This window comes from Argopecten irradians, chromosome 1 (genome assembly GCF_041381155.1).
Source record: "Argopecten irradians isolate NY chromosome 1, Ai_NY, whole genome shotgun sequence".
Taxonomy (NCBI): Eukaryota; Metazoa; Mollusca; class Bivalvia; order Pectinida; family Pectinidae; genus Argopecten; species Argopecten irradians.
In genome coordinates, this window is record NC_091134.1 from 20,636,007 (window position 1) to 20,655,264 (window position 19,258).

Consider the following 19,258-nt stretch of genomic DNA (forward strand, 5'->3'; position numbering starts at 1 on the left):
CAGAAAAAAACTTGATTTGAGGAATAATGGTAGAGTGAACTTCACTAAGCATCTTTAAGTGATATGCCTCACAATGTTAACACGATAGTGTTAAATAAGTATAGCTCTCTTTATTGCATTCAGTTTGAATCATAGTAATTTTGGCTGCTCAGATTTTTCAGGTGAAATAGTGTATCAACTTCCTTATTTAGTTATTCAAGCTTAAAATATTTACCTTCTTTTGCTCCTCTGCCTGTTTTTTGGCGGCTTCTGCCATCTTTCTGGCCAACATGTGCTTTTTCCAGTCTGGCACAGTTTGATCTACTTTATCTAAAAAGTTCTTGGGGTCAAAAGGATCAGTTCCATTTGTTGTGTCTGTCCCTTTGACTGTTTCTGCACCGCTTGTGGTGCCATTTGGGGTCTTTGAAGAAATTACCCCATTTGTTGTTTTCAAAGGAGCAATACCATTGGAAGGTTTTGAGGCAGAATTAATCCCATTTGAAGTTTTTTTTGAAGATGAGGTAGTAACCTCATTTGATGCTTTTGATGGTACACTTCCTTTTGATGGATTTTGAGGGGTAGAAACAGTTTTTGGTGGTGTTGATTCAATAATCACCATGGATTTTTCTGAAGGGGGCTGAGTCTTCTGTAAAAAATGAAAAACAGAATGAAAATGAAAAAAACATCAATTATTTTTGTCTTGCAGTAATTCCTTACTGGAAAAGGAACATCACTTAGTTAGAATTACAATTAGGTCATATTCTCATGCTTGTTACATAGACAATATTGATTCTGTTTGATTTTGGATATTAGCTGGACCACTTGTGGTTGTATGTGTTCTTGAAGAAGGAGGAATACCATTTGAAGCTTTTTCAGTGAAAATAATCCAACTAGAAATGTGTTAAAGACACAAATGCCAGGGCCTAGCTCCCTCAATATATCACTACCAGATGTAAAAGAGTAACAGTATTTTTATATATCGTGGCGGGGCATTAAAAGAATAAAAGCTATAAAAATCCTCTAAACAATCTACTTCTGATGACCTTGATAGTAGTGCCATTGTTGGACAGTACTGCTAATATCCACTAACATCATGATAAAGGCATAAATCTATCACCATATTTACCTTGATTTATTACATTACTATTGACTCACTTCTAACACCAACAGGGGCCATAATTGGTCCCAAAATACAAGGATCGTATTCCAATAATGTCTTCAGTAAATACTAACCTAGCTAGTCAAGCAGACAACATATTAGTAAAGACAAAAACATTACCTTGGGTTCAGTTTGACCGTTTGACATATTGCTCTCACTGTTAGCCTCATGTTGTCCATTATCAGTCACCTGACCACTAGCAGTCCCGTTTGATTGACCATTAGATTTTGAGCCATTAGAAACTTGACTGTTCACTTTTTCATTTGGTCCTCCGAAGGAATATATACATGTCATACGGCCATCTTCTCGTGGTTTTCGAGTTTTCCGTAAATTTGAGTTCCCGCTAGCAGCAGCTACTTTTAGCTCTGCTATAAGGTCATGCTTCACTGGCCCTGGTATCATGGGACTCGTCACTGAGCTGGGCGGGCTTGATACAGTTGATGACTCTTCAGACTTTTCCATCGACAGACTATTTGGTCTGGCAAAAGAAGCACACAAAATTAATAGTAAAATTCTCTCTTTGGTTTTAAACATTGTATAATATGAGATGTATTACACTGTACATACATTTTTTTCTTTTTTGTGTGTGTTTTTGAAATACGTGCTGTTACAAAAATTATACTCACTGTTGGAAGAAAGTACAAATAAACATGGACATGCAAATTTGTTATATATGTCTATTGATACCTGAATAAACTTAAAATAATGGAAATAGCATATCTCCTCAAATTCTTTAAATGATTATCTTCTTCAAAATATTTCAAAATCACAGAAATTAACAAAATGAAATACAGTGTGTTGATTTTTGGTATATTATTACTGATTCTGATATTATGTTTAACAAAATCTACATATCTTCAAATCAAAGAAAACCACATAATTCATTGTGTCTTGTAATTTGAATGATTCTTGGACCACTCAATCATTTATAAGTACAAATCCATCTTGTCTGGTAGAAAATCTTCCAAGAATGAAAAGTAAGAAACAACCCTCTTATTACATATGGTATATATGGTAAAGAATATGACAGTATGAAAATAATAGTACTGAAAGAATTAATAAGAAAAGTACATTTTACAGAAATGCACCTGACTGTGGATGTACTTAAACATTTTATGAAGAAATTAAGCTAAAAATACTCATTGTTTCCTCCGGACTTTTGAAACCTCACATTACAAGTAATAAAGGTAAGAAATTTACCACTAAGGTTCCCCCCCCCAATTCATTTGAATTTCAAGGTGAGTATTTTTAATTTTACTTGCCCTTACACAGTCAACTTAATATGAAACTGAAGTGATGAAGTTATCTGCCCTTACCTGTCCATACTATCATACTGTATCATTTCCACTTTTCCGAATGTCACCATTGAAATAAACCTAAACCTACACGGACAGTATATAAGCCTGTTCTATTCTCACTAATCCTAATACACACTGTAGAGTCATCCTGTTCATAACATGTCCATATACATTACTGCACATCATTGCACAAATAAAACCGTCAAACCCTACTGAAGCGGCGTGACAAAATTATACCTAGAGTGCTGATGTGTATTGCATGTGTATTGCGAATGGTGAAGATGTGTTGACCTAACACGGTGTTCACACTCATCATTGTCACATCCATAAAACATGTCCAGTCCATGACAGTGACGGAGTAGGGGTCAAAAAAAATACAGGTAAATCATTAGTGTTTTAGGATATAAAGGTGTATTGCATACACTTTTCTGCAGGTATGGGGGCAGATCTACGCCAAATATTATATAAATAAGTTGTCTGTAGATATATATGGGGGAAGATGAACATAAAATATCATGTAAGAAGGATGTAACAAGATTTATACACAAATATATATAATCTGTAGATATACACTGTATCTGATATGGGTAAGATGAACAGGACCCACGTTGTAAATCAGTTTTCTTCAGGTTGTTGGAAAGGCGTTAGCCATCTATCATAGAAATACATGAAGCAATCAATATGTACATGTATTGCTTATGTCATTATTTCTGAATCATATATCAATAATAGCTACAGTATCAAAGTAGAAACATTTCATCACAGAATAGAGGACAAGTTTAGGTATAACTTAGATTATCCAATATGGTGACGAAGTAGTTAAGATATCCTGACACCACTGCCTCTGAGTCACGAGTTTGAACCTCACGTGTCAGACAGTTGTATTGATAACAAGTTGGTGGTTTCTCACGGATTTTCAATATAACATACAGTTTAACTCATTTAGCTATATTTCAACAATTACAATAGATTTCATTTTGATCTTATGACTGCACCAGTTTTTTTCTTTCAATACAAACACCTTCTCCCACATATTAAATATTACAATCTCTTTAACATTGTATCTGTTTATTCCACTGGTTTCTCTTCAAACATTATGCAGCTGTAAGCTTGGAGCCTTGCACAACATAAAACAACCTGCACCTACACACTAGTTGATTGTTAGTATTGACACTTTTTATTCATGAATTTCTGGATCTCTTTTTTCCTAAAACAAGCTCATGCCAATTAGTAACTACCCTGTTTCATGTCTCAAAAATTCTCTTGTTTATCCAAACAACACTTTCCAATAAATGTTATTAATTTATAAAGTTTTACAATCAAAATTACGCCTCTCCTTTATGATTAAATCATGATAACAGGGTTCCAATCATGTGGCCTCTGGGGGCTAAGCATAATGTAAGTTTCTGAAATAATAAATGGTTCTTTATGGATGATGATAGCCAAATTTGGTCAAAGTCTAAAATTGGAAAGAATGGCTTACAATGGTTGGCCAATACAGAGTTTTAAATTGTATGTTAGCTGTGCAAATTTCAAACTGTGAACTGGTCCCCTTATATCATCTTCATATACATTCAGTAAAGCATGACCATTTAGCAGATATAATAGTAATCCATATTAATTCCATATATAATGATAAATATTGATACATATTCCATACCCCTGGGTAGTTTACAGTGTTATACATATATAATATATATCTTTAAGCAAAAGCAAATGTGTACGGCATTACCACATAACCACACACTGGAAAGAAATATTCAGAATATTGTGACAGGTTCATTAACAGAAAATGGTACAATTTTTTACCATATTTCATCCTTTCAATACTTCATTAAACATATGTTGTTCACCATTTACAGGACCATGAACATCATGTACAATAGAACAAAAATAACGTTTCTTTTTAAAGCATTTTTATATGAATATTTTTCAACTGAATATATCTAAACACGTAGTCAACCAAAGGGCGGAAATATGGACTAGAAATCACTTTCAGAAAAAAATTATGTTCTCAATGAAAAGATCACTTTTTATTAACTAAAGAGACATCTCTAGTAAATAAGGGAGATAATTGTGTACTTACCTTTCAAACCTCTGTAGGATGCCATTGAGGAGGGCTTGGTTTATAGGGGGTGGAGCTGAAGCTGGCAGTGGAGGGGGAGGGGGTGGAGGCACAGGGGGTGGTGGTGTAGGGTGTGTACAGTCTGTAGGTAATACTGACCCCGCACCACTCTCCAAACTGTCCGACAGACGGTGCGACTCGGAACTCTCCTTTGTATCGTTTGATTCTACATTTTCTGTCTTCTCACTAATCACAAGATTGTTACTGGAAATATTCACTTCTGTCTCCATCCTTCTAGCTCGGATAGCTTTAAAGAGTTCTTCTTGATGAGTTATAGCAAAACTAACAACTGAGGGAGGTCGCAACGAGGACACAGAAACTACAGAACCCTCAGGTTGGGAGGCTGACTGTGATACAGAACTTACAGAGCTTGAAATTGATATGGCATCACTGTCACGTCCGTTCTGTAGCGGAGACGATAGGTCACTAATGGACCTCCGTCTTAGAGAGTTCCAGGAGTATTCGCTTGTTGCCCGGTAGAGAGGTGGCACTGACGATATGTCACTTTGGTCCGATGTCTGACACTGGGCGTCACTTTTAAAAGGAGGGGATAACTCAAAGTCAGGTTGTAAGAGTTGACGACGTAACAAAGATTCACACTCGCTAGATTCATGTGACTTATCCGACAAACATATACTGGATTCACATTCACCGGTCTCCTGGGATTGGAAGTGGGGGTCAGGATTGGCTAGGAAATCTATAGAGGCTGAAAGACAAAATTCATCAAGTTTGATTTTTTGTTTTGAAATTTAGGACAAGAAGTTATGCAATTTACCATATGGGTAAATTAATGTACCTCTGGATGAAAAGAAGCTGCAGCTAAAGTGTCATTGACTGATATCATGGGTATTGAGTACACAAGTAATTATTGCAGGATTTACTTAATGCAGTATACCAGAGCTAAAGGGAGACAACTGCTATAACCTCCCTTGTAACAAATTTTTTACAATAATTCATATATCTAAAATAGAGGTTGAAGTATACTTACAACTATATTCATTGTCGCTTTCTGCATCAAAGAAAACCTCAAGAGATTCTGAAATTAGAAGAAATTTTATTAAACAATTATATCACTAATTGTCAAAGTGATAACAGTAAGTTTAAAATGTAAACTTTAATCACTGCCTTCTTCAGGATTAAAACCTGGGACCTTTGACTCTTCAGTAATACATTTAACTGATCAAACTGAAGTTTCCCAAAGACAAAAGGTATATTTTATTACAACTGTATAGTCTTAACCTGGGTTGTAATATTTGCCCTTAAAGAATTTACTGAACAAGTTACAGTATCATAAGTAATGCTGATTATCACTTCAGTGCCCCTTTGCTGGATCTGGAGGTGACAGATTAAGTACATATGTACATAAGTAATGGGAGATTTGTTCAGGTACTTTCTCTGCTAGGGATCAAACTCTGGACTTATGTAGTGCATACATGTACACACATGTATATAGCTTCTGGTTTTAGATTATTTGTTAAATTCTATATAATTATATGACAGCAATGGTCATTTAATGACATGCCAGACTTGAGGAGCGGAAGAAAGCCATAGTGTCCTGAGACAAACAATTGACTAACATGGTCAATACCTATCAACTGCATCATCGTACACTATATAAATATTGTACCAGATCACAACCCTGGATAGAGACACTCACCTGTTTTCCTGTGGGTGGTTGTGCTCCTGGTTACCGGTGAGAAATCAGAATCTTGAAAACCTAATCTCAAGGTCAGTGGGTCACCAGGACCAGTAGAGGTCAAGGATGATTGGGATGTGTTGAAGGAGAATAACTCTACAGCACCAGCCTCATGATCAATCTGAAATACAGATATCAATTCAATGACCTTCATGACCTTCAGGTTCAAGTAAGGGTCAAAGTTGTAAGCCTTTGAGAGTTTGCTGAATCTCAACAAACGTTAATCAATGAATTGTTTGGGTGCATTAATTACATATATATATTGTTATCAATAAAAGGAAACTTTTGCTTTTTTCTTTTACATTTGGGTGTTAACCAATTGTGTTGTAATATTCTCTTGCATCAAACAAAAAATGAACATTTTATTTAAATAAAAAACTATTTAAATTTGATATAGCTTTATGGCCCAGGTTATAATATCAAAATACAGTTATGTGTATTATTCAAAAGATAATCAAGCCGGTAATAAAAATTAATAGAATACGAATTAGACAAATCAACTATCAAGATTAAATCACATCCCATGCCACAAATTAAACTTCTAATACTGCTAATAAACAAGATACATATTTGACTAAATACTTACCATATCTATAATCTATGTTGGTCAGTATTGATATTTAATCATTAGTATAAAACAATTACAAGTCCATGGTATAAAATATACACCATTAGAAAGGGTCATGGACCAATACACTCATACACCTTTCACACAAATGATTATATAGCTGATTAAAAATTCAATACACATATGTGATATGACTGAAAGTAAGACAAAAAGTAGAATTGAAATCTTAATCTGCCACTTAAAGTTCCATCCTCTAATAAGAAGAAACCAAAATCCATGCAAAAGGCAAGAGGTGGCCATGATTTAAGTAGCACAAAGGGAAGTAACTCTGAACAAATATTCAATCAATAATCCAAAAAAGTGTTTTTGACAAAAAAAATTGTCTCAGCATAGTTTTTCCCCACAATTAAATTACTTGAAATTGCTTGTGAATAGTTTTAGAAATAAAATTAAAAAAAAAATAAAATAATAAGAAGCAGCTGTTTTGTGTCAAACTCCCTACAGTGAATTTTACTACAATACAAAAATAATCTTTGACTAATTTCAAGAAAGAGAAAAAAAATATGTTGCATCAGTTTCTCAGCATTTAGTGAATCGAATATCTAACTCAACAGCAGCTGTGTAAATACAAGGAAAGAAAATCAAATTTTTAAAGGAAAATGAATAATACTCCTTTGTCAAACAGTGAACAGCTGTATTCTATCAATTAGATCATCATACATGGCACTCATCATGTGCTATCTATTCGTGGTTAGCAGCAAAGGAAGGCAAAGCATTATAATGTGCAGTAGCTGTACTAGCTGTAGCTTAAATCCTGAATAATACAAGTGTAAATTGAATTCTTTAATTACAGCCTGGATAAGAAATTACCACTCCTCTGGTACAAAGATATGCTTAATGTTCGTAAAAAGTTATTATAAAAGTGTGTTCCTGCAAAAATAGAAGTTTTGCCAGAATGATATTAACAAAGCAAATAAGCATCATTAAAATTACAAATGCTGCTCCAAAATTTTAGTGTTGGCATATCCCAGTGTATAAAAAGTCATAGATGACAACCTACACAATTTTATTACAGACAAACACAATTTGTTAGGAAATTATCAGGTTCCCTTGTAAATTAATTCCATCAACAATGTTGAAATCGGTACAAGTGTTTACAGTGAAAGAACAAAAAACAACCATATCCAGATGCAGAAAATGATTTTGTGATTTTTTTTTTTGTGAATTAAAAACCAAATAAATGACTTGCTAGAAAGAATGAAACAAATATGCAAGAAATAGCATAATTTACCTAACAGAAAACTGACTAACACACATCACATAGTTAGATATAAAAATGTATAAAAGATATTATACTATATAAAATACATTCAAACCTGTGATAGGCTCCATGATGTGAAACAATTGTCTCATCATATATATACCCAAACAAACTTGCCTTATATATAATTGCAGGTCATATTAATAATTAACATTTGTAAGACAAATATATGTATTAATCCAATGGATGTTGCCACGAGTAGGTAATACATTTATCCAGTTAATCGCTCCATAGTACTACAGGAAATATTGCATATAATAGAGGCTGGCTTGTAGCCTTATTAGAAGAAACAGTAGTAACATTGGTAAAGTTTTCTGTATAGTTATTAGCCATCTATTTCACTCAAACAAGGCAATACTGAAGATTACTTTATACCTGTGATAATCATGATCCATACATGTATATATTTTTATGATCATAACCATACCTGCAATTAACTAATAAAAGTTCTGTGTTTTCACCAGTACTTCAAAATTTAAGATGAAGAACCGTCGTTATCACAGGTTGACAACATCCCAGGTATATGTGTTCTCTACCTTGATGTTGAGACAGCTTGTACGTTACCATCTGTAGCTGTAGACCTTTTGTGAGAAACTCTACATCAGCTGGTTATTGACGGAACAGAAAATCTATTAATTTTCTCAATGCTCATGACATCTGTGTCTGTTACCATGGTTACTAATATGTTTTGATGATGATAGGTAAACATACTTATGTGATGTAGTCGTACACAGAATTTTTAATTTTAGTAAAATAGTAAAGTAGTTTTATATGTTTGGAATATGAATTATTAGACGATACATCATGATGAAAATTCCTGCCAGTATGTTATATACCTGGTAATTTTAGCATATCGTATGGTAACTAAAATTTTCTTGGTGCATGCTAGTAAACTTAGATGGCATTTATTAAATCTTATTTCTCCACACTATATATCATATAAATATCATGGGTTCTTGGTATCTTGCTTCTTGAAGGGAATTTCATTAAGAGATTTGAACATATAACCGTGGTGGCACTTCATGCCAGAGAAACATAGGCTTAATTTAATATGGGGTCTCTGGGACTTTTTCTTATCATAAACTTTTTAATAAAGTTAATAGCAAGTTAGACACTGTACCTTGAAAGATAATAAAGGTCATTCATTTGCAGAAATGTTGAAGCCTTTATTCTTGTATACTTATGTTTAATTATTTAATCAATTTTCTCCATCTAACCTTGAATAAAGGTCAATTAAAGTCATTCAATTGTACGAAACTGAATTGTTGTTGCAGCCCTACTGTAAGCCTTTTCAGTACTGAGAAGTTGTTCAAAACTTATAGCCTAGCTATTTCAATTTGAATTCTTTTGAACAAACTTTGTAACCCTTAATCCAAGCATTCAAGGTAAGATCTCTGGGATACATCTTGGTAATTGAGTATGTGTTAAAAGATAATTTTCTTTTTGATATATCCAATGTCTATGGGCTTATTGATTATTGAGGTGACACATTGACCCTTGTGACCTTATAAATAAGGTAAAGGTAATAAATGTTAACAAACTTTGTAGCCTTTATCTAGCATTCAGTAGACATGATAAACCTGGGCCTCTTGGTGATTAACAAGTCAATTGAAGATTTTAGCCTTTTTCGATGAATGGGATGTGATAGTAAATGAGTGTTTAGGTTATTTATTTGAACAAACTTTGTAGCCCTTCATCCAGGTATACTACAGAAATAATATCATATGTATCTGGGCCTCTTAACTTGGTTAACAAGCAGTTGTTTGAGGAAGAACATTATACAACTTTTCCACATTTCTTTTCTACCTTTATGGTACTGCTGGTGCTGAATCTATAAGGATTCTCTAAGCTAGCTGACATTCCATGAAGTATTAGAAATATCATTACAGAGTTGCTTTAGAAAGATTAGATGTATTGATTCATTAATAATGGTAAATAAATGGATCAGTGATGAATAGCTTAAAGACCTGCTGATTAGCAAAAACAACAACAACAAACTTATTGTCTTGTTTAATGATTTATTACTAATGTAGCTAATTAACGTATGGCATCATTTACACAGAGTTTTACAATGATTCTAGTACAGAACAACTCGGGCACCAAAACTGAAGCCTGACTGGCAGTGATTTAACATGAGAGTTACAGATACAGAGGTGGGATGATTGTAGAAAAAGTAGAATGATCATCAAAGAAAGTATTTCCATTATGGATTACCACGTGTTAAAATTTCTGTCTGAAAAAAAAACAACAATTCTGTGTTCTTTACACACTAATAAGAATTCTATAATATGTATACATCCACTTGAAACTTTAACCCTTTATTTCAATACACTTAATTTTGTAAATGTGTAGGAAGTTTGAACAGCAAATGTATTGCAAAAACCTTGATTTAAACACATTGGAGATTAGATTAGAGAGTTCAGCTTAACTAACCCGGTAGATAATTATCATAATCGTTAAATATAATTATCAGATATTACCTGTATATTCATATGTATAGTTTACAATAGAAATTCAACAGCAATAATTTAATTCTGAATTTTCAGTATTTAGACGATTTTTCAATGTGGCACTTCAAAAATAATGAAAGCAATGATGACTTGACTAGCAAAACTAAAAAATATTGAGCATACAAATACCTGCACTAACCTAGATTGAAGACTTAATTTAAAGCTGCATCATTTTGGGAATGATTTTAAATTTACTAACCCTAAAGTTACTGAATCTTGGTTATTCATTTATCGTTCAAAAACCTTTCATATGATTTTTTTTACCATCAAGACTATAGAGTGAATTTTTTTTTTTTACTAAGCTCTGTTTTTGTAAATCAATTCAGCAATTTGATTTAAGAAATATTAAAATTTATTTTTTAAAAATATGTTTCCCCCCTGAATTTGTTAGTAATACTAAAAACTTGATACTGTTCATTGTCTGACTAGAAATACAAGTGTATAATTTCTTTCATACCTACCGGTGTAATACTGGCTGGTCTAGGGCAATACACTCATGTCGCCTGAGGCTGTATTGCATGGCTACCCATGCAATAAAGCCTCGTGACGTCACGGCGTCGACAAAATCTTAACATCTTAAATTTTAACATTTTTTTCACAAAATTGACTGGTTTTACTATAAAGATGCAAGCAACGGAATTTGTGTTGAAAATATCACGTAATTTTTCATGTATGGAAATTGACTTCCAGTCGTGGATTTCTTCGAATTTATTTCAAAATGGCGGGATATTATAGTTGTAAAATTGCAGTAAAACGTCGTGGTATGAAAGAAAAATACTCTTTCATAAGTGGATATGAAGGATAGGGATATTCTACCCTCGGGATCACAAAATGTTGCAAAACCCTCGGCAAGCCTCGGGTTTTACTACATTTTGTGACCCTCGGGTAGAATATCCCTATCCTTCATATCCACATATGAAAGAGTCTTATAATATTAAATAACAGCTTTAAGTATGTAATAAACCTGTAGACTAAAAAGGTTTTGTCAATTGATCATTGAAAACTTTTGTTACTTCCATAAGAAACCAAATCTGCAATGAAGTGAATAAACGATTTTTGAACCATGAAAGATCAAATCTCAAAGTTAACACACCATTTTTTTTAAAACTAGGTGGTATCGGAAGAATTAGGAAATCCCTGATACTGGTTTGATTAAATTATTCGCATGCATTGAATGTGATATACAGTCTGTTGTATAAAATAAACAGGAATCTTAAATAGACCATTAGAAAAGACATATATATAATATGAAAATATTCATTAGTAAGACATTGTAAATCACACTGGGAAATGATATACATGTATACAATAAACAAATATATTGTTGAACACCATTTATCTTTGGCTCCCACAGAGTTAATATTAAACAAGGGCCATAACTCTGTCAAAAATTGATATGACAAGCTGTATCATAAAAGTGACCAAAATGATATACAGACAAAATAGTTTTTCATTATGGCAATTCAAAAGTTCTAAACTGTAATAAATCACTGTTTTCAATTTGAAAATGCTACTCTGGACACAATAAATGCAGGATTATTGTAATGGCACACAGATTACCTTGGTATAATTGACAGAAAAAGTTAATTAAGCACCATGATGTGATCAGCAAAATATGTAATTACAGCTTTCTGGCTGATATCTCTTACATTTAAATGCATAACATTTGTTATGAATTTATGACAACATGGATCTAATGTGTTAATCCTCTATTTTGCTTTGTCATCAATCTGTTTTATTTTTTTTCAAACTACATGAGTAAATGATGTTTAAAGCCACCAAATTCAACTTTATATAAATATTCAGAATTTTTAAAATTCTCAAAATGTGTTTGCATATTTAAAGATCAATATTAAATGCACCTTGATAGTTAAATCTAACAAATTAAGCCATTTTAACTTTTGGTATATAATCCCTTCTTGATGACATACATGACTTCCTCATTGTTATTGAGGATGATGTTAAAACTTATGAAATATTTGATAAGACAGAAGTAACCATAACTAGACAGTAATCTACACCTACCTCATTGCTTTATAGCCAAGCAGGTTATATCAGACCAAAGCACCAGGGGCACTTATCCTACTTGATATTGAGGTCAAATATTGGAGAATCATAAAACATGTGTATAAATCATAAAGAGTTTATGAAAAGTAAATGAGTGTATATCAGTTTTCTTTTTGATTTAAATACTGTTATATAGAGTTGAGGTACAATAATTTCTAGAAATCTGCTTTAATATTTCAAAAAACAAAAAAAGCATGCATGGAAGTACATTGCATTTACCTTGCAGAATAATTTAGTTTTTCATAAAATATCTAATAACCTGGCCTTAATGTCATTCAGTTGCACACATTACATTACAAAACATACATACAAGTTAACTTTCCTATAAAAATAAACATCAAATGAAAACTTTGACATAAACCAATTATCAAGCTTTTTATATTACTTATTACAGTGAAAGTAATCCACTACAATACAAACTTTCATTTGTTAATTAATATTACATACCATTAACCAGACATCTTCATTCACAATAACCATGATACACAAACAATGAGTATTTAATATTAACGTATAATCAAAATATCTTTCAGGTTTTCAAACTTTTTCGATGTTCAATTAAAGACATTCAATATCCCATCACAGTATATGCAAGCCCTTTTATCAAAGCTAGCATATCCAAATAATGCAGAGGAAAAAGCAAGTGTATCCAAGCAGTAATCATTACCATTATTTAAAATAGATAAATAGCTATCATAAGCTATCAAAAGCAGAAACTTATCTTCCCTTTTCTAACAATGAACTTTTACTTTCTTCCAAACCATATTAGTTTTCTCTACTCAGAATTCTTGAATTGTAGTTAAATTCAATGACATAACTGTCTAACAAAGAAATAAAAACATCTTAGAATATGCAATATTGATATTACAAAGATATAAGACTACAAAAGATATAAAATATCACATAAAAAATTACAAAAGAATTGAATAACACACCAAACGCTGAGAAAGTATCAAAAATATTCAAAGAATGGTTTATTTTAGGTTTATGAAGGTATAGTTATAAGGTAAACAGGAAATTACTTGAAAGTAAAAAAGATAAGAATTACTCATTAGGAAAAACATGCACACAAACCAATCTAATCTTTCACATGTCAGGAAATAAGAATATTTTAGATTCTGATTTGGGAATAAACACTGGGAAACATTTGAAAATTACATCTGGGAAATAAAAAGGCTTGTGTAAGGAAGAATACTTGAATTGTTTTTTAAAAGGAAATATGCAGGAATGTAACAAGGAGTATGATTTGTTTCAGATACATTTTCTCATTACACCAATGAAAACATGACAGGAAGTATAAGGGCCTAGTATATTTTAAATGTCCTCGTATGAAAGGAAACATTCAGGGTATACTATGAAGGCGCATATCTTTATTGATACTTTCACATTACATCTAGGAAATATTAAGGGTATAGTACAGAGGAGTATATTTGAGTTGATATTCTAACATTCAACACCCTGCTGTAAGTAATAGATTGAGGAATACATTTTAGTTGTCGCTCTCCAATCTCCCATGCACAAGTATCCTTGGTTAGTGTAAACATTACCTTAGTAGTAGACTGGTGCCTTTATCTGTCAAAATGGTGACAAATGCACAAAATCAGAAAACAACAGCTATATATCAAAAATCCTAATAAACAAAATCCTTTTTTTATAGCTAGTTTCTGCAATTACATATGGTTTTTGTAGTTCTATCAGAAAGTCACATGTCAAGTCTGTAAGTTTGTTGGATTTATGAAACAAATAATTCTGAAAAAATGAATATGAAATTCGGCAGAGCTAACAATGAATCCATTAAAACTTTACAAACAGATTGAGCGAGTTGTTATATTCACATCAATATTCTACCACACACAGTTAGATTAACGGTTAATGACCCAATTATATCTTTGTGTTTTACAGTTATATGTATTTGGAGGTATGTATCAATTGTGATGTTATGGTTACGAGCACGACACTATTTGTTCACAAATTGATGATGTTGTGCTTGTGAGGACATATGACATCATAATGGATACCTGCTGACAAGAGCAGATAACTCTGCAATTATATGTAAATACAGAACAGAATACTTAACAAGTAGTATCAATACCAATCAAATATTTTAAAAGATTGTAAAGTTCAAATCATTGTAAGCTGTTTATGTAAAACAGCTAAAGATCTACACTATGCTTAAATTTGAGCCTAAATTGTTTTGTACTAACTATAGTATGAGAATGAATATTTCTATCTAATTGTATATATCCTGAAACTGGTATATTGTCCTTTGATTGCTTAAATCCATAGTAAAAAGAAATAAATTTCTTTTTATACAAATATTGAAGTCCTTAGAATTATCATCCATTATATGCAGTATCCTAGAGGGTGTTCTGTCCAAGGAAACAAAAATAAAGAGTACACACTATATAAATATTACGATGCAAGCAATATTTATGACAGCCAAATTGTTCAGATTAATTTGTCATGGTGAATGAACATGCTTTTTATTTTGCTAGATATCTTATTATTTTTTGAGCTTAGTGATTTATTGTGTGAAAGTGAGGCAAGCAAAATATGTTGTACATTCGTGCGTCATGTGATACTGTCTTTGGACAAAAAAATTGTGAAACTGAAATTGTTTTAATGGGATATTTCAACATATCAAAAGCTACATGTAACCTATTTGATCATAATCAAAAACCACATATAAGGAACTACTGACAAATCAGTGAAATGTCATACCGTTGTAATCAAATTTTGATAAAGTCTGTTGGGATGGAGTGTTTTGTATATTATTTATAAAATATAATGATTTTGAACTTGTAGACAGAAATACCATTTCATAAAAGATGTTTATTTTTAGACACTTAGTTATTATTAACATGTAATACAGGGAAGTGTATTACATATACTGTATAATTAGGGCCTAATTTTTTCTATGTAGATCTACAACTTTTGATAGCAATATGCTCATGGACTTGCATCGCTCAAATGAAATTTCCGTTGAAGTACTACATGATTAAATGGATTTTTTATTTATTCTTCATTTGAAAAAGTTGCTCACTGTCTCCTCAGTCCAAAAGGCAAAGGGAGTTACAAAATCTAGCTTTCCCCAAAAATTCTCGATAAGATGTTTCTGCCATGTGTCCTCATAATCTAATGAGGACATGGTTCTATTTCCACAATAGAGCTTTTCTACTTTAACCTTACATCTATTCCTTCTGGTATACATTATAGTCAATATTTTATGACTACAAAATAAAGCCATATGATGTAAATGTTACAATAATGCATATTGCTCTATGGGACAGGTGAGCTATATTTTAAGCTTGTGGAATATCATGTTTATAAATGGCAATGTGATAAATTAATGTGAAAGGTTGTGTTTATATTAAGTGCTAATTATATTAATTCCTGATGTGACATCATAAATCTTCTATGAAATAAATCCTAGGTGTGTAACAGATGTCTTATTTAAACCTAACCACATACATAAAACCTCAAACAACTCCCTATCTCAACTACCTGAATTATAATCTGTGTTAGAATTATGGAAATTATATTTACTGAAATGATCCATAGTTGACAAAAACATATAAAAATTGAAGATCTGTGTAATATTTTTTCATTTTCTCTCATGAAGCTTTACAGAAAATGTATACCTATGATGGTTATTCCTGGATATTCTTCACAATAAGATATAGCTAATATAACCTCTAGATACAGTCGTACATGTTTCTTACTACATTTATACATTATGTAGATGTCCTTATATGTGATACAAGTATACATGGCGTTACGGACATCAATAGGGTTACACCTACTATACCACTATGGCTTTTATAGAAAATCTCAGGTAATTGAATATCTTGATGGTCATCATATATTCCACCCTTCAGATCGATTCACAAGTAGTGAATTTATTTGAAGATTTGAAATTAGTTTCCTTTTTTTAAATTTTACATTAAGATTTGCGATTTATTTTTTGTGACTTTGTCATTTTGTCATTATATATCAAGATACCAGCGTTACATGTATATAACTTTCCTTTGCTGAGGGATATGACTTTTGTTATTAAACCCCAACAAAAATGTTCTTAATGAAAATTGTGACGTTTCCTTTTGGTTAAAGTTTCGTGATCTTTAAGACAGGTAAGAAAGTGTTGAGACTTACCTGGGCCTTTATCTCGTTAGCACATTCGGTGTGATAGCACTTGTCTGCGAGGTCTGCAGCTGTCAGTCCGTTGTTGTCGGTGATATCAGCACTACACCCATTGGCCAGTAGGGTTCGTACACACTGTAATGGAACAATAGTCAGATGTGCAGTTAATGTAGTAGATGTTCTCAAGGTTTGATGGCAGATATTGGTAAGCATAGCCATTTTATATTCCAGAGTCTTCTGTAATTACTATACTTCAAAATTGATTCAAATGGCAAAACTGGTATTAAAGGCAAAGTATTCAGTTAGATTTTTTGTTGGTTAACATGAAGAATTCTGAACCTTTCAAAGGTGATATTTCCCTCATTCTTCAGCCACAAGTATAGTTATTATTTTTTGAGGTTAACAGGTTTTTTTATTAACCTACAAGAAGTCAATAATAATTTAATATCAGAAAACATTCCAGATTCTATTTATCTCCATCAGCATTTGTAGACATTTACTACATTTTATATAAAAATAGTCAATATTAAAATAGGTTGCACCACCCACACCATGCAGCTCACACTATTGGTGAGAATGGAATCCTGTTCAGTGTTTGTTGTGATATCACACCCTGTCAAAGTCCAGCCTAATGCTAGAGCTACTTGAGAGGCACATTCCTCTGGTATAGCAATTTGAATGATTCTACTGCAATACGTAAATGTTTGGAATCCTAGGAAGGTAAACTTTAATGATCAAACATTCAAATACAGACATCACTTATAGACGTTAATATGTTTACTATAAGTATTGGTGAAGTTGGCTAACCAAAGTATAACATTTGTAAGCCAAACATACCGGTACACCTTGAAACATCAAGTGAAATCGTGGGAAGGGTTTGGTCAAATTGATTTGATTGTAATCAGAACAATTGTAATTTAATACGTAACTTATATTTATATGACTCATTAATTATTACACAATAATTTCATTTTACATTGGAAATCGAAAAAAAAAAAAAAAAAAGTATAATTTACAACAGCTTCGTGAGTCAGGAAATGCTTCAATTTCCCCAGAATCATTCGAAGAAACAAGAGCAAAGTGTTAGTTAAGAACAACTTCTTTATTTTTAGAAATGAGCAATCTCTGTAGAACTTTTGCAGTGAAAATCAAATGCAAGCTAGGGTTTGAGGAGAATATTCATTATATGCATATAAGATTTGAGGCAGGGCTTTAAGTACATTAATTATACAGAGGATCAACACCTATTTGTGAGGGACATGACCTTGACTACATTAATGTCCGTATATAGACCAGACAAATGTATGGTTCAGATAAGATCTTTCCCTATAGGGAATTTGTCATTGTAGACAGAATTGTATATGCTGAATCAATTAGAGTATCGAAATGCCCCCATCCAATAGTGACTAATTCAAACTGTTGATGGACAACAGATTCAATGGTTTGTTGGACAGCTTATCAACCTATGGACACGGTCATCTTAAAGTCATCTTGCAGTAGCTGATGGCTAACACCGAAAAGCCATTCAACCTGAGCACTTTGTAAAGTATCCCTGTGTAGTATTTTGACAAAACATACAGTACAGACCATACCATTTCTCAATTTCCTAACAAACACATTAAAGCTTCACCTGAGCAGGGATGTTCATACCTTGTACCTTGAATCTTCACCTAAGAAACAGATAACCAAAATCCCAACAATTCTTACACCTATCAAATACCATGAAAGTTAGAAGAATGATTAGCATCATATGGTTTATCCATTTAAAAATTTTACGTCTAAAGGAGGCTTATTTGTAGGCCAATATAGTTTCATTCTTTTTACTTGAGGCATGAGGTTACTTGAGAGTACATACATTTATATCTCTATATACCCTGACTGTATCCTCTGGTGGACACAAAGTCTGGGTACATTTATATGTATACGCCACATACCAGGGACAACACAGACAAATAATAGTAAGAAAATGTCAAAAGCATGAAAAACTGCCTAGCAAAGACGGGCGTATCCTTATAACCCAGAATCAATATCGGAACAAAGGGGTCTGTCATCACATAGCTCATATCACATGTACAAGATAACATGTCAGATTAAAGATCTACGTACCCAGACCCTTAGCGGCCCACTAACATCAATCTATCACGATGAATTACTTTTCAATGATCGCCAATACAGCCAATGTCCTTTATTAACTTGGTTTTGTAAGATGTTTACATCTCCTGCAGTTTAAACTAGGAAGTTCAGGAATAAGGTAATCTCAATATCAATAGATTGTTTAAGGTAATTTAGTTCAGTTTTACTTTGTTTTATGTCCTATTCACAGCTAAGGTCAATCAAGAACAACCTTCTCTTTATACCATTAGAAATACGTAGTGACTGCATATGATACAGGCTT

At 32.5% G+C, this 19,258-nt stretch overlaps 1 protein-coding gene across 2 annotated transcripts in view; it reads right to left on the reverse strand.

Annotated features, from left to right (window-relative positions):
- Positions 1-19,258, reverse strand: part of LOC138320280 (espin-like) — a 41,319-nt gene that overhangs the window by 2,001 nt on the left and 20,060 nt on the right. Inside the window, exons 4-9 of one of the 2 annotated variants that reach the window (XM_069263243.1) lie at positions 16,876-16,998; positions 6,219-6,378; positions 5,550-5,597; positions 4,523-5,267; positions 1,259-1,616; positions 215-625 (exon numbers count right to left, since the gene is read on the reverse strand). In XM_069263243.1, coding sequence (XP_069119344.1) covers positions 215-625; positions 1,259-1,616; positions 4,523-5,267; positions 5,550-5,597; positions 6,219-6,378; positions 16,876-16,998 — 1,845 coding nt within the window. The remainder of the gene's footprint in view (positions 1-214; positions 626-1,258; positions 1,617-4,522; positions 5,268-5,549; positions 5,598-6,218; positions 6,379-16,875; positions 16,999-19,258) is intronic. The other variant, XM_069263244.1, reaches the window with a different exon arrangement.